The sequence below is a fragment of the Fundulus heteroclitus genome, chromosome 16, assembly GCF_011125445.2.
Source record: "Fundulus heteroclitus isolate FHET01 chromosome 16, MU-UCD_Fhet_4.1, whole genome shotgun sequence".
Classification (NCBI taxonomy): domain Eukaryota; kingdom Metazoa; phylum Chordata; class Actinopteri; order Cyprinodontiformes; family Fundulidae; genus Fundulus; species Fundulus heteroclitus.
This window is the reverse complement of record NC_046376.1, coordinates 27,205,560-27,220,640: the sequence shown is the minus strand read 5'-3', so window position 1 is coordinate 27,220,640 and position 15,081 is coordinate 27,205,560. Positions and strand designations below refer to the sequence as shown.

Below are 15,081 nucleotides of genomic sequence, written 5' to 3'. Positions count from 1 at the left end.
ATTTACATCTGTCGTCCTGAGGCAGGAAAAATAAAAAAACAACACAAGATCACAAAATCGCTCTCAATTGCTCTCATTCTTGTAAAAAAAAAATATATATATATAAAATTTGACATTTAATTATGCATTCAGGTTTAAAAAGAGTTATTTTTAACCTTCTCTTCCCGTGGGCGGGAGGGGAACTGAGAGTCTACATGAATCATCCCAAATCAGAGAAATGTCATGACGGAACTGACCCAGAAAAGCGAATTCCGTCTTCGCCACCCTCATGAGATCACGTTGCAGAAACCTCGGGCCGTGAACTCTCGCGGTGTTTTGCTCCGCGATCCCGCTCCATCTCCCGGAGGGGGGAAAAAAACAGCGGCGCTCTCTCTTCACTCGGAGCGCCGACAGGGCAGCAGGCTCGGCGGGAGCGACGGGAAGCAAAGGAGAGGCGGGGAGAGGTGAGAGGAGCGTTTAATTTTAAACGTCTTTGTTCTTATTACATAAAAACACAGCAGATAACGGGATATTTTGGAGCACAGCGCTCCTGCTCCTACACCTTTGCCCCAGCGCTTCGGGCTTGCCGGACACCGTTAGGTAGACTGTCAGCGGGATAAAGCCGCCGTGGGAAGGGGACACTCGGCGTGTTTCGTCCTTTATGTCCACCTAAACGCACCGCACACGACGCCGTAACCAACAGAGCCCCGGGCGGGATGGGGTTAGGGAGCTCCAGGCGTGAGGGAACAGCCTCTTCCCGCAGCGCTGCTCCTCCATCAAAGGCTGCATTGTGTCCGGTCTGGCATCCGCCGGCGGCTGCTGCGGACAGGACGGAGGGGTCTGTGTCCGCCCCAGCGGGCTCCTGTCCGGGCTGCGTGTGCAGGGAGCACCCGGGGCTTCGCACCGGCTGCGACGTGCTGGGAAAATTAAATGAACGCAGGCAGTAATCAAGGGGACTGTCACAACCTAAAACTTCCCAGCGATCATTGTGAGTGATCTGAGGTCAACACTTAAATTATACCGACGCTCGATTTCAGTAGAAAGGGTCTAAAGCGATGCAATTCAGTTTTTACAAGAGATAAAATCCAAATAAACCAACTGACTGTAGTACATTTGTTATATTTCTGTAATATTTCAGGGATTAATTATTAAGCAAACACGTCAGTAGCAGAAATCAGCACAATACATTTATTTGCATATATATATATATATATATATATATATATATATATATATATATATATATATATATATATATATATATATGCAAATATATAACATGAAATCCCAATATTATTGTTGAATATAGCAATATTGATAGCAATTGTCCCTCATTTCCCATACTAGTCCCCTTCTTTTTCATCCATCATCAGGATGACCCCACCACAACTTTTTTTGTGTCAGACAATCTGACCACAATAACACAGACAGACCATTTTGTCTAGCCTTAATTCAAATGTAATGAGCACGGGCCATAGAATCAAAGAAGTGCTAGAAGATGTAGTAGCTGAATGAAACAGGACAAAATAAAGAGCTAGCAAGATGATCCCCATCCATGCATCAGCAAGTTTATATCCATTACCGTTGTCTTGTTTTCACTAAACCTGGAACAAATTGCATTGTGTTAATGCAATTGGATAATTTGGGTTATTTAACTATTACACTGGAAAAAAGAAAAAAAAAAAACAGAAAATATAAGTGGAGGAATAATATCGATTGTTCCGAACGTGACCCGCTGTACGCTCGGAGCCGGTCAATGGAGAGTGGATCTAGGCTCAGTTAATTGAAGCTGCACTATTTAATAGCATTCAATCTGCACCGACAGTGTCTCGCAAAGCCTGAATCTTCTTTTCTCTGCTGCGGCTTCACGCTCTGTGTTATCGTCAGTGGCGACGATCAACAATCCAACGTGATGATGTGTGCGGTAGGACATCAGCTGATATGATGGTGTCTGGAGGGAGAGGGAGAGGAGGGAGAGAGAGACGTCTGCTGCCTCCTGAAAGGCGTTTCTGTGTCAGCAGTTTCCTCTCGGCTTCAGGGAAGGAGGAAGCGCAGAAATATGGAAGCGTGACAGCTCCAAGTTTAGAAGGGAGCTGAAACGGAAGCGCCACGCTCAGCGACTTTTTCGTCCAAGCAGGGAGGAAGGAAGGAGAGGCCTGAGCTTCGTTATCCCAGAGACGGCGAGGACTTGCAGGCAGAAGAGACACTGCGTCCACTTCAGACCCTTCCAAGCTAATTAGTGGGAGAGCACAGGGAGCAGCTGTGTGCCTCGCTCATGCAGCAGGCACCGTGGTCAGCCTGTGAAGCCTTTTTATAAGCGCCCTCCTTCAAAGGTGCCTCACACTGGCACTTTTATTATCTGAGGAGGGCGCGGCGTGTCAAAGCCAACGCTGCTGTGGCTGCAACATATGGCTCTTTGGTAAAGCTGGGACCCCCTGACCTAAAAATATTTGACAAGCATTTGAGATTTTTACTGCTGGGAGGGGGGTTGGGCGTGCTAAATCGCGCTGCCATAAATCACGCCTCACACTTCCCTCAGAAACCCAGTGTAGCGACTACGATCTCAAATTATATTCGTTTACACACATCAATTAGCATCGTAATCTATCAAACAATCTGCCTGAAGGATTTCTTTAGGTTCCGATTGTGCAATCTGTTCTGATCGGAGGAAGAATAAAGAAATGTTGGTTTATCTCTCAGGGTTGGCCTTTAGTATTCAACAACCAAAGGTTATCAGAAGAGTCAACAAGAATGAATCACCAACATCAATATCGACTGTTGTGTTAAGGCGCGGTCTGGGCCACTGGAGAAACATGGGTTTGGTTGGGCTAAGATAAACAGAACTAAATCTGGCAGCGACATCATGCAGGGTATAATGCCCACAGAAAAAAAAAACAAAAAAACAGGTTAATTCAGGCAGATCTCCAAAACTCACCAATCCTCTCTGGTGTCATCACGAAGCACTGATCAACCAATCAGAAGAAGACTTGAGGTAGAGTATGACACATTATATGGTCAATGACAAATGGGTTCAATCAATCAGTCAATCAGCTTTATTTCTAAAGCACATTTAAAAAAAAAAACACATGGGTGACCAAAGTGCTGTACATTAAAACAAGAAAAGGTAAAAAAAAAAAAAAAAACTTACACAACATCAAAAGCTAAAATCCAGGTTCACAGCTAGAGCTTTTTAAAATGCCATACACGACAAGATCACAGTGTATTAAAAGCCAGGAAGTAAATAGCGTTTCTAAAAGAGGTTTAAAAACAGGAAAAGAGGAGGCCGGTCTGATTCTCAGTGGTAAGTAAGGAGTCAGGAGCAGCAGCAGCAAATGCTCCGTCACCTCTGAGCTTCGGCCTGGTTTTAGGGACTGATCTAAGGGATCGGGGTGGGCAGTAAGGCTGAATTAATTCACATAAATAAGGTGGATCAAGGTTGTTCAAACATTTAAAAACAATTAACAAAAGCTTACAATTAATTCTGTAGCGCACAGGGAGCCAGTGACGGGACGCTAGGGTGGGAGTGATATGCTCGTGCCTACTGGTCTGAGTTAACAGACGAGCAGCAAAGTTGTGCACAAGCTGCAGACGGACTAGAGAGGGCATTACAGTAGTGAGGACGAACTGTGAGAAAAGTGTGGGCTAGTCAAAAGTCAGGCTAAGATTGATTTCACCTTTGCTATTTGACAAAGTTGATAAAAACTTTTCTGAACAACACTGCTGATCTGTTTCTCAGAGTCAAACTTTACCCCCAGATTGGTGACAGTCGGCGAGATAAAATGACAGCGAGACAAGATCTACGTTTTGGGGAGGGAGGGCAACTCGGTTCAAACAACATAACTTCTCATTTACGCTAAATTTACGCTAAGGAAGTTCAGACAAAGCCGTGCTTTGACGTCCTCCGTGCAGTGTGTAATTGGCTGGACAGTGTTGTTTTGTGCCAAGGGGAAATAGATCTGGCAATCATCGGCATAACAGTTAAATGAAACGCCATATTTCCTAAAAACAGAATATCAATTTTATTGTCTGATTTCGTTGATGGTCAGCAACAAATTATACTTAGACTTAGACAACTTTATTTGTCATTTTGTAACGAAATTTCGTTCCATACAGCTTGTAAATTGCAGTAAAATTAAATTACAGTATAAGGTGCAGCAGTGAATTTAAAAGTAAAGCAATTGAAATGTAAACAATGCAGGAGAAAGTCACAGTGTACAGGTGAGTATTTAAAAAAAAAAAACATTTGTATGTACAGAATTTGACTGTGCAAAGGGCATTTGTGCAAGAATGCATTTAAAAACTAAGAGTTCGGCAGCATTTGTAATGCTAGATGGAGATGCAGTGATGCAAAAATGTGCAAATATGCAAACGTTGTGCAGAGTTTATGGGTTATAGTTCAGCAGCGGTTCAGCAGTCTGATGGCTTTAAGGACAAAGCTTTTGCAGAACCTGGTGGACCGCTGGTGGATTATCCACCAGCAGTCCACCAGGTTCTGGTGAAGATCCACCTGACACCTAATCTTAGGTGTAATTAAAAAAAGCTAAACGTGAAGCAACCAGCAAGGTGTTGAATCCCTTTTCTTACATGTAGGTGTGTTTTCTGTCCGTTTCTCTGCAGGAGCGCAGCATAGGCCCCTGAGTGTCCAGGCTTACTGTACAGCCATGACGTTTGGCCTGATCCCAGCAGGGTCTGCTGAAGCCGGCGTGTCCGTAAACACGGAGCCCGTGTTTTCTTTCTAAGCCCCGCCGACCCAAACTTCCTGTCCCCGGTGGATGCGTAGGAAACGAGCCAGGTATCTGTTAGAAACCGCCGCCATGGCAACGCCGTGGAGACACCCTGCAAAATCCTAGGTCTGTTGCTATGGTGACTCGGTAGCGAGCGGCCGTCGCCATGGGAACGTCCAGGATGTTCCGCATCTTCGTGGTCCTGGGCTCGGCGTTCATGATCCTCCTCATCATCATCTACTGGGACGACGTGGGGGCCTCCCACCTCTACCTGCACGCCCCCGTGTCCCCGGGCCCCAGGGTCCCTCGCCCGCCCCCCCAGCCCAAGCCCCGCGCCACCCGGACCCCGTCCTTCCTGAACGACATCGACGCCTTCGTCAACCAGTTCCTGGAGCCGGGGACCGGCGAGCCCACCGACACGGTGCCGGTGGACTCCGGCAACCAGTCGGAGAAGTCGGAGGAGCGCTACGTCCCCCGGAGGGAGTGGAAGATCCACCTGACTCCGGTGGCGGCTGAGCTCCGAGAGAGACAGGTGAGCCGGGCTGTTAGGAGTCGGTGTTAGGAGGAGGCGCTGCTTGGGTCGGGGATGGAAAATGGGACCCGATGTGTGTGGAGCTAACAGGTCACAGTTGTAGATAGCCTGCATAAATGTGCCTTTTTGTTTTGATAGCTAGTAATCGTTAATTATACATGTTTCAAATGTAAAACTGTCCCATCCTACAAGGTTAGTTAAAGTTTATTATCAATAATCCCTTTCTCACTTGTTGCTTTTGCCACGACACTTTGCAGCGGCACCTCTTCTGCATATAAAAGCACAATTATTGGTCCCGAAAGGAACATGAGACGTTTTCTGCTGATGATCTTTTAGGCAGAGAGAAAAAAAAGAAGTATTTCTTTTAATCAAATCAGAAGCCATAGCGGAAACTTCCTGCTTGGCTTGTATTAAAGTAGGGCTGAACAATTAATCGCATTTTCAATATAATCGCGATTTAAAAAAAACGCAATTTCCAAATCGCAAAGTCTGCAATTTTTGGCTATGTAACAATTAGGGAATTAGAGACGTCCATTAGTTGTCAGTAAAATGTTTAAAGTGGGTTTGCCTCCACATGGAAGGGAAGACAGTTGCAGCAGTGAGATAATCTAATTTTATTACTTGTTTTAGAGTTTATATAATCAAACATAGCATTAAGTACAGGTCAATCAGTTTAATACATAGACTTGATTGTTGGTTGCACTTTATGTTCAACAAGGATTGATGTCAAAATCAATTAAAAACTGTTCTCTTGAATAATATTCTGATTAATAGAAACATTAAAAGTTCTTGTTTTAAATAGGCCTTCTTTACGAACATCTTTATTTAGAGAACATTTTTGTTGCTTGTGGTTAATGCAGAGAAAAGTCAAAATTGCAATTATGGTTGAAATATATTGTAGTCAGAACGTAATCATTTCTGCTCTGAGTTTAGATGCTGTGGGTCTTTTAGCAACTAATCTGCACAGCGAGGAAACAAAATGATTTGTTGTTTGTATATGTTTAAAAAGACATGATAAATTAAACTGGAAAAAAAATTTGCATTAAATCGCAATATTAAGAAAAAAAATCGCAATTAGATTATTTTCCAAAATCGTTCAGCCCTATATTAAAGCCATTTCTGTAAGAGCATGAATGCATGATGATGATGATGATGATGATGATGATGGTGATGATGATGGTGATGATAGCGTCATCGTTTCTCCGACCGGAACAATCAGGAAAAGAGGCGGCGGTTGCTCCAGGAGGTTTGCGCCAACGACAGCGTGGCGTTTCCGGGCAAGAACCGTTCATTTGACGACATCCCCAACAAAGAGTTGGACCACCTCATCGTGGATGACAGGCACGGCATCATCTACTGCTACGTTCCCAAGGTAAGCGACGTGTTTATGCCTCCGGCGCCTTGCAAGCGTATTCATTAGCTCTTCAAGCTTTGGACGTTTTCTCACATTATGACCACATGTTTTAATGGAATTTAGAAAGTAGTGCATATGTGAACTGGAAAGAAAAATCAGACATGTTTTTTTTGTCTTTCCTCTATAAATGACAATCTGAAAAGTGCGGTGTGCTTTGGTCTTCAATCCAATTTTTTTCTGAATATAACCCAGTCCGTCCAATAGCCTTCAGAAGTCACCTAATCAGTAATTTAATCTCTGTATAAACCCAGCTGTTCTGTAAAGGCCTCCAAGGTTGGTGCTCTGGTTAGATGGGACCAAAGTGTAACTTTTTGGCCTGCATGCGAAATGCTCTAGAAACAGAAATGCACTCTCCAGATTTTATTTCTAAAGCTAACGTAATTTTCCTTCCACTTCACAAATGTGCACCTGAATGTACTTTGCTGCTGGTGTACCACGTAAAGCCCAGTGAAATACATTTAACATGACGGTTGCAAGATCAGAAAATAAGGAAAAACACAAGGGAATGAACCCAGTAAACAATAATATATGCTGCTTTTGTTGAGCAGGTGCGTCAGCGTCCCACACAGCTACTGTTCCTCTAATACGGGGTCGGTCTGTTTCTCTGCTTCCAACTCCAGGTAGCGTGCAGCAACTGGAAGCGCATCATGATCGTCCTCAGCGAGAGCCTGCAGCAGGAGGGCGCGCCCCAGAGAGACCCTCTGGCCATCCCCAGGGACCTGGTCCACAACAGCAGCATGCACTTTACCTTTAACAAGTTCTGGAAGCGCTACGGCAAGTTTGCAAGGCACCTGATGAAGGTCCGTTCTGGGAAACACCGCTAACTTAACTTTATGCCTGGACGGCTTTATTTGGAGGGTTAAGAACACAATGAAGTCAAATGTGCTGCTGGTTTTCTTTCTGAGCAGTGGGTATGAGGCAGCGAGCTGCTGCTCTGTCTGTACACGCATAGAAAGTAATATTAGCCCGATAGAAAACTAAAAGGTTATTAGTGCTGGGTATCATCTAGGATGAGCCGATTCCATATGATTCTCTGTATAGCTCAGCTTGATTTGATTGATTTGATTTAACTCCAGTATTGATATTTATTACTTTTAAATTAATGCTTCAAGTCGTTCAATCAACAAAACCAGCCAAATCTTATATTTATGTGAAATTTGTTGAACACTAATATATTAACAGGAAAATAAAGTGCATTTGGCTCAATGCATTTAACATATCACAGAAACCAAAAATCAACCCAAATGTCTCATTTTAGGGATGAAGGCGCTGCTAAAATCCTGTCGGCCATTCTGCAAATTCGTCTCACTTGCACTTCCTCTCTGCGAACAGTAATCGCCCCAAGGGGTTGGGAGGTATATCAATATTGAAAGCCAGAATATCGATATTAAACCTTTTTTAAAAACATTGATATTAATCTTTGTACTGATTTTTATGCACAGCCTTAAAGTCTAACTCTTGGACTGAAAAAAAAATCCTGAAAACCGTTGAATGACTTCCAGAACAAGGTAAACTTTGAATAGTCGTGTATCAAAAGTGTTCAAATGAAGTTTAAATATGAAATATTGCGCATTTTTTACACCGATTATGGTATTCCGCGTTTGAGTGCTGCCTCCGTTTACGATTGAACTGTGACGTCAGTTCAAGAACACCGAGAATGCGCGAAGCGAACTTGCATAGAAACACACAGGCGTTTACGTTGTACAACCGGTACGGCGAACAAGGATATATGCATGTTTCCAGTATCTTCTTTCACACACCAAATCTGCTGATCCACGTCTACTTTGAGCAAGCGCTTTTAAAAAAAATCGCCAAACTAAGTCCACAATAAAATGCCTTTTTTATTGTGGTCAGTGGGATGTAGCTCACGGTTGATCCGGTTGAAGGACTTCGATTTCGGCTAGCGTGTCTCAGCTGCTCCCTTCTCCCATACGCGGTGAGACCGTCAACAAATCTGATTTGATTTTTGTCAGTGCTCCGCTGACTCCGCGGAGCTTGAATGTCCATGTCAAGCCAACTTCACCGCGGTCTAGTGCGAGCCAGAAAGTAGCGCTACATACTTGGCCGAATGATTAAAAGGTCCGAAAGAAATGGGATAAATTCGTAAAAGAAACGCGAAAGGACTGGATTGCCGGCAGTGACAAAAGTGTTTTATGCAATTCACACTTCACGAGCGAGAATTTTGAGGGGTACTTACAATGGAGCATGGGCTCTATGTCTTGGGCAGCGTTAGATATTGTCTCCTCAGGTTCACCTTGTTCAAACTCCGTTTCTTCGTATATATATTTGGTATCGGAGTCGCCGATGCTTGAAGTGGAGTTTGTAGATGTATCAGACATTTTTTTTTTATACATTTTTTGTGCGTAGAGTAAGAGTTATTAATTAAATTTAATAAATCGGTTGTGAAAGTCATAGTGTTAGCAGCCGGTTTGCACTAGTTCTGTTTGTGACGTCGCATTCCGAAACAACCCGATTGAAGAATGTTCAAGCTCTTTCGCTTATACAGCAAGTTTTATCGAAATTACTTCCAAACGGCGCACATAATTCACATATAATATACATTTCTTTATTCTGGTGACTATTTGAATGCATCTGGCAAAAAATGCATTCAGTCCAAGAGTTAGACTTTAAAGGTTATCATAACGTGTTATATCACAGTATATCTGATCTCCACGTTTCTATATTTAATGCTTTAACTTTATTTAGCTTTTACAAAGCCCTTTGCTGTGTGCTTATAATAACAAAAATAACTCAGGAGTTTAATTTAAGAGCTGATATCCAGCCGTGTATGATGGTTTTCTTGATAATAATCACTTAAGTTCTCACGTCAATAGCTGTGACATTTTACTGCCAAACACAGCTTTTAGGCATTCTATGTTTTCTGTTTTCTTGTCTGTTTTATTCACACCATACACATAGGAGTCAGTACTTGGTTGCATATCCATTGTTTCTAATGACTGCAGCCAAGAAATTGAAGAAAACAAGGCTGGTCTAAGAAATTTTCCCCAGCCCAATACATGCTCTGTATTAGGGCTGCAACAACGATACAATCGATAAAAATCAACAATTAAAAGTGTTGGCAACAAATTTCAACATCGATTGGTTGTGTAGCGCGATTAACGAGTCATCAATGCTGGCTGGGTGACTGCAGAGCGATGTAAACGAAGCTAAGAAACGAAAATGGAGCGGAGGCGCCATTTCTAAATGCTGCTTTTTTTGTAGTAAATTCTACAAATGACAACACAGAGAAAACGACTCCAACCAAGTCCCCAAAAGATGAGGAGCACGTCAAGCTTCACAAAACCAAAGAATAAGTAACCTGAGAGATTTGACATGGCACGAGAGCTCCACAGTAAGTGATACAGTCGCTGAAACAACACGGAGCTGGTTTACATGCAGCGTTCCCTGAACGGAAAGAAAGTATTCCTGAAGCGCCGTTTATACGGGCTGAAAATCAAATAATTCGATCAGGACGTGCGTTAAATTGCACTAAGCTTTATTCAAAGTAGTGTCCTGGGAAGATAAATATGTGGAAGGACAAATGTAGCATGTAGTAATTTACATAAAATGCAGCTTGTGCTGAAACAGTGTGAAATGGGCTGGTGGTTTATTTGACTGTCAGAAGTGGTGTTTTTTCACTGATTGCATTGTTATGCATGTGAATCATGTTTGCCCTGCCTGTCGAGGTTTTCTGGCCCTAAAATGTAATGCTCCTTAAAATCAAACTGTTCACAGGTGAAGCTGAAGAAGTACACAAAGTTCCTGTTCGTGCGGGACCCGTTCGTGCGTCTCATCTCTGCCTACAGGAACAAATTCGAGATGCGCAACGAGGACTTCTACCGGCGCTTCGCACAAGTCATGCTGCGGCGCTACGCCAACCAGCCGACGCCTCCCGCCTCCGTGGACGAGGCGTTCGCTCTGGGCGTCCAGCCGTCCTTCTCCCACTTCACCCAGTACCTCCTGGACCCTCAGACCGAGAGGGACGCGCCCTTCAACGAGCACTGGCGGCAAGTGTATCGCCTCTGCCACCCGTGCCAGATCCAGTACGACTTCGTGGGCCACCTGGAAACGGCGGAGGAGGACGCCGAGCACCTGCTGCGCCTGCTGCGGGTGGACAACGTGGTGGACTTCCCCGGCTCGCAAAGGAACCTGACGGCGAGTAGCTGGGAGACGGACTGGTTCGGCGCCGTGCCTGTGGAGGCACGCCGGCAACTCTACAAGCTCTACGAGCCCGACTTCAGGCTCTTTGGTTACGACAGGCCCGAGTCCATCCTCAACGAGTGATTCCCACAGAGCTAATGCGCACACAGGCCAAATGCAGCTTTGAGTGACGGAGGGACGCCACCCCCCCCCCGACAGCAGCGAGAAAGGCCTCCGGGTGCTTCCCACACATCTTCTCACTAATCCTGCACATGGTTATGAAACTGCGTCACAACGGTCTTCACTCTTTTCCCTCGTAAAGGCCACAAAAACGGACAAAAGAAGCATGCGGTTAGATTGAGGTGTGCGTCCTCCCCTCCTGAAGGATTGTTGACCTCCGTGTTTTTACGTGATGCCATCGGTGCCCACAGCTGTGACTGAAACAACATACTTTGGTAGCACTCCGTCTGAAGAAACGATGCACAGAGGCCATTTTGGATGTGATTGCACGCTTCGGAATTTTTTTTTATTTTTTTCGTGTGTGTTACTGGATCAGTTTTAATTATTGCTGCACTATCAGTGGTTACCTGGTTTATTTCACATTGTTTAAGTGCAATACTTCAAAGCACGAAGGGACCTTTATGTTGAAACGGACCCATAGAGGCTGAGAGCAGCGTAGACGCGTCGCGTTTTTACCTCATCAAGCAGACGTGCAGGGCGTGTTTTCTCACGCAGCCAATGGGGCTGATTACTTCAGATCGGCTCTAGGGTCAGCGGCTCACGTTTGGCCAGTCTGAAAGCCAAAAGCCACGATGTAGCCTCAGCAGGCAGCACACCAGCCGGGGATCTGGGTCTGTCCCGGCTTGTTTTACAGACATTAAACTGGACTTTTAGCATTCTTAGTCACTAGCGCACAGATGTGCCTCTGCTTGTTTTACAAAAGAGGGAATTTCAGAGGGAAATCTCTGTTGCTTCTTGTTCTTGCCGTCAGTATTTGATCTTCTGTGTCTTTATTTTTTACACGCCTTTGATTTTGAACGGCCCTGGGTCACCTCGCCCCTCCATCGTTTTGTGCCGTGTTATACATGATATGAAACTACTTAGAGCCTTGCATAAAACCTACTTTAAAGGGATATTGTTAAAGATTTTATGCTACACCCTATTTCCATCGATCGTGGTGTTAGTTTCCAGTTCAGAAGAGCTCATGAGGCCTGATTGAATCAAATGGACTTTGAGCGCCCCCTGCTGGTAGGTATGATTTATTGGTAAACGCGCTAGGAGTTGAATGTAGATTGTACAAAAGCACATGAAAAACAGGTGATAACAGCATCTGCTTGGTTTAATCAAACAAGAAGAAGCTATTTATTTGCAAATAACATAGCATATTTATTATGACACTAACAATAATGCCTATAATGTAGATTTAGGCAAAAAAAAAAAAAAAAAAAGATGTAGCAGAAGAAAAAAAAATCCAATATTTAGCAGTATTTTTCTTATATAAATGTTTACCAATTCCAGCCAATAGTTTTAAAACAACGCCACCGCTAGTTTCACGCCGTGGCTGCGTCTACTTGTAAACGCCGGCATTCCTCGACACTGAGAGGTGGCACATGCCGTGTAAATGATTGAGTATATGCAAAAGCAGGTACGAAAACCTCTGAGATCTCTTTAAAAGGACTTTAACTCAGAGGAATACGTTGAAGCTGCAACTTTCATACGAAAAAATGCAGTGCATTGTCTTTGTAGCATTACTTTGAGCTTTGAGGAAGGCTTTGTCACAATACGCCTGCACATCCGTACGCTGGCGCAAAATGAAGACCCTTCAGCTTTAGTTGGCGAGAGTGTCTAATCATAGAGGCTGGAGCTGGGGTCCAGATCACACCATGGGTCCGGGTGGTCCGGGTTAGGGGATGGAAGTGTGAGGAAGAAGACAGTGCCTTTGGTTGCTAAAGTTTACACAGCAAAAAAAAAAAAAAAAAGAAGTATTTTTGTAGGACTTCCTTTTTACTAAAATCACTGATTCACAAAAAGGAATATTTGATATGCTGGAGCGCGTTGATCTCTCAACTTCATTTAGGGACCAAAAGAAGAACAAATCTTTTTGGCTTAGCCGTCAATGTGGGAACTTGACTTGGTTTCTCCTGCGTTGTGCTCCTGTTTCTCCTGTTTCTCGTTGTTTCTCCTGTTCTCAGCGCGTCAGCCTCCATCCTGGGTCCGGCCGTTGTTGGGACCCGGCACCGACGCGTTGCTGTTTCTCCTTTATGTGTGCTTTGTTTTTAAATCTGGGCTCATTATGCAGAGCCGTTTCTGGGAGAGAGAGAGAAAAAAAACGCGTGTTTTGTCTTCATCGTGTGGTGTTATGCCGTCGGTGTGGATGTATTCCACCTCCGCTGTGTTTGTACTGTAAGTCCTGTCGTGTCGCCATACCCTTCTTGATTTGTGTTCTTTGTTGCTGTTTGCTACTTAAGATTACGACTTGCTTTTTTTCTCTCAATGTGCAAGCAAACAAAAAAAAAAAAAACAACAACTATTGAAGCAGAAATGTTTGCAGGTCAAAAAAGAAACCATTTGATTTTGGTTCAAATAAAACAAGTAAATATCAGTATGGGCTGTTTTTGCTGTTTTCACATCACAGGCCTGCTGGACAGCTGAGAACGGCATCTCAGCGTCTGTCGTCATAAGAAGAAAAAACATTTTAAGGCTTTTACACACGACTTTATCAGGGGTGCCGATTATCATGGAAGCAGAGACTGAAAGTCCTGCTGTCCAGGCGGTCCTCTCCTACCAGGAGCTGTTTGGTCTCCTGACCTCTGAGGGAAGACAACTTCATCCATATCCAGTTCTTTAGGCAAGAGAAACACGATTCCATTTGATTTAATAGTGTTTAATAGAAGAGTACAAATGAACGACTTGTTCTTGGTTGATGTCACATTGTTTTTGGCTTTGGAAACATTAACTCCAAGTCACATACATAAACCAAAAAAAAGTTACTTAAATATAATAATAAATCATAATTATAAACTGTCTATATCTTAATCATGATGAGTACAATTCATAAAGATCTTTTATTCAAGTTGGAGCTCATGCCCTTATATATTCTGTCACTCAAGCTTAAACACATATAGGTAATTAATAGAACTGTTTTGATTATAATTTTTCTTAATTTACATGTCTGCTAAGCAGTTTAGGTGCAAGAGCCCCGGGCTTCATGTCTCTGAAGTTGTCATCCACAAGACAACAGGTTTATATTTCAAGGGCCTGTTATATGTTATACACATAATAAACTGGAACAAAGTCGTTTCAAGGTACATACACGTTGGTTATTACAGATTTTTATTTTTTTTTGTTTTGGCAATATGAAACTTTCATTTTAGGCCCTTGATCTGTGAATCGTTCATAAAGAAAAATGCAGGTAACCTGATAAATGAGCCCGCCGACTTAGCAAAGACCATATTTTAAACCCGGACAGTTAGATTAGACCGTTTGTTTTTTCTACCAGCAGAAATGCACAAATTATACATTTCCTTATTCCCTTGCCTTCATCGACATACGGAAAGACTTCCATACAGCCTCAAAGCAAACGTTCAACAGAGAGTAGTTTGCATATATCAAAATGAACGAGGGCTGGCTGAGGGTGTTTGTTAACCATCCTGTACATCTTTCACTATGCGACACATTTTCCTGAGGTTGTACTGAAATGTCTGCAATGAGCCTTGGTCAAAACGCCCCAGAGACAAAGCGTGTACCGGCTCCCTTTCCTGACATGAATTTACAGCTCGGGGTTGCATTTCCTCCAGACGATGTGGTCGTGCTGCGTTCAGCGGCTTCTCCACTTCGGTAAGGTTTCCCAAATAAATGCAACGCTGTAGTCATGCTGTCTTTACAGACATTTTAGTCTAAAGGCACAAATAACAAGTGAATCTAGGATTCAGCATCCCAGAATAATGTTGGCAGTTGCAGGCTGGAGAAAGAGCTTATAAACTACAGAGGAAGAATGCAACAGTCAACCCATTTCAGTTTTTTTAATCTGGATGGATGGACCACCAGCACCACCCACTCTGTGTCCTAAAACCACGCTGAGATTTCAACAGAACCCCGGAAAAAGCATAAACATAATATTTCCTTCAACTTTTGTTACATTTTGTTTAGTCTCTACTTCATAATTGCCCCCATGAAACAGAAAAACAGTGTGCTGCAAAGGTTTTCACGCCCTTTGGCTCATTTTGATTATGGGATGAGCCAACATAAGAGGGAATTAGATAGGAGACAGTTTAGAAAAAAAATTTAAATGA

At 43.5% G+C, this 15,081-nt stretch overlaps 1 protein-coding gene across 2 annotated transcripts; it reads left to right on the top strand.

The window, feature by feature from the left end:
• The first annotated feature begins 287 nt into the window (after nt 1-287).
• Nucleotides 288-13,389, top strand: chst12a (carbohydrate (chondroitin 4) sulfotransferase 12a). 2 transcript variants are annotated; one of them, XM_036148326.1, is made up of 5 exons: nt 288-443; nt 4,597-5,235; nt 6,455-6,607; nt 7,270-7,423; nt 10,385-10,933. In XM_036148326.1, the coding sequence occupies exons 2-5, from the start codon at nt 4,870-4,872 to the stop codon at nt 10,810-10,812; spliced, it is 1,101 nt and encodes a 366-aa protein (XP_036004219.1). In that variant the 5' UTR covers nt 288-443; nt 4,597-4,869; the 3' UTR covers nt 10,813-10,933. The 2 variants fall into 2 exon arrangements, with proteins under 2 accessions (XP_036004219.1, XP_012705839.2); XM_012850385.3 differs by having other exon boundaries at nt 297-443; nt 7,270-7,449; nt 10,385-13,389.
• Nucleotides 13,390-15,081: the final 1,692 nt, after the last annotated feature.

Bases quoted from the DNA above. Each gene is read 5' to 3' on its own strand.
- chst12a (XM_012850385.3), top strand. From the start codon at position 4,870: ATGGGAACGTCCAGGATGTTCCGCATCTTCGTGGTCCTGGGCTCGGCG. The intron at 5,236-6,454 runs GTGAGCCGGGCT...CGGAACAATCAG, and splicing joins CTGAGCTCCGAGAGAGACAG to GAAAAGAGGCGGCGGTTGCT. The intron at 7,450-10,384 runs GTCCGTTCTGGG...AACTGTTCACAG, and splicing joins TTGCAAGGCACCTGATGAAG to GTGAAGCTGAAGAAGTACAC.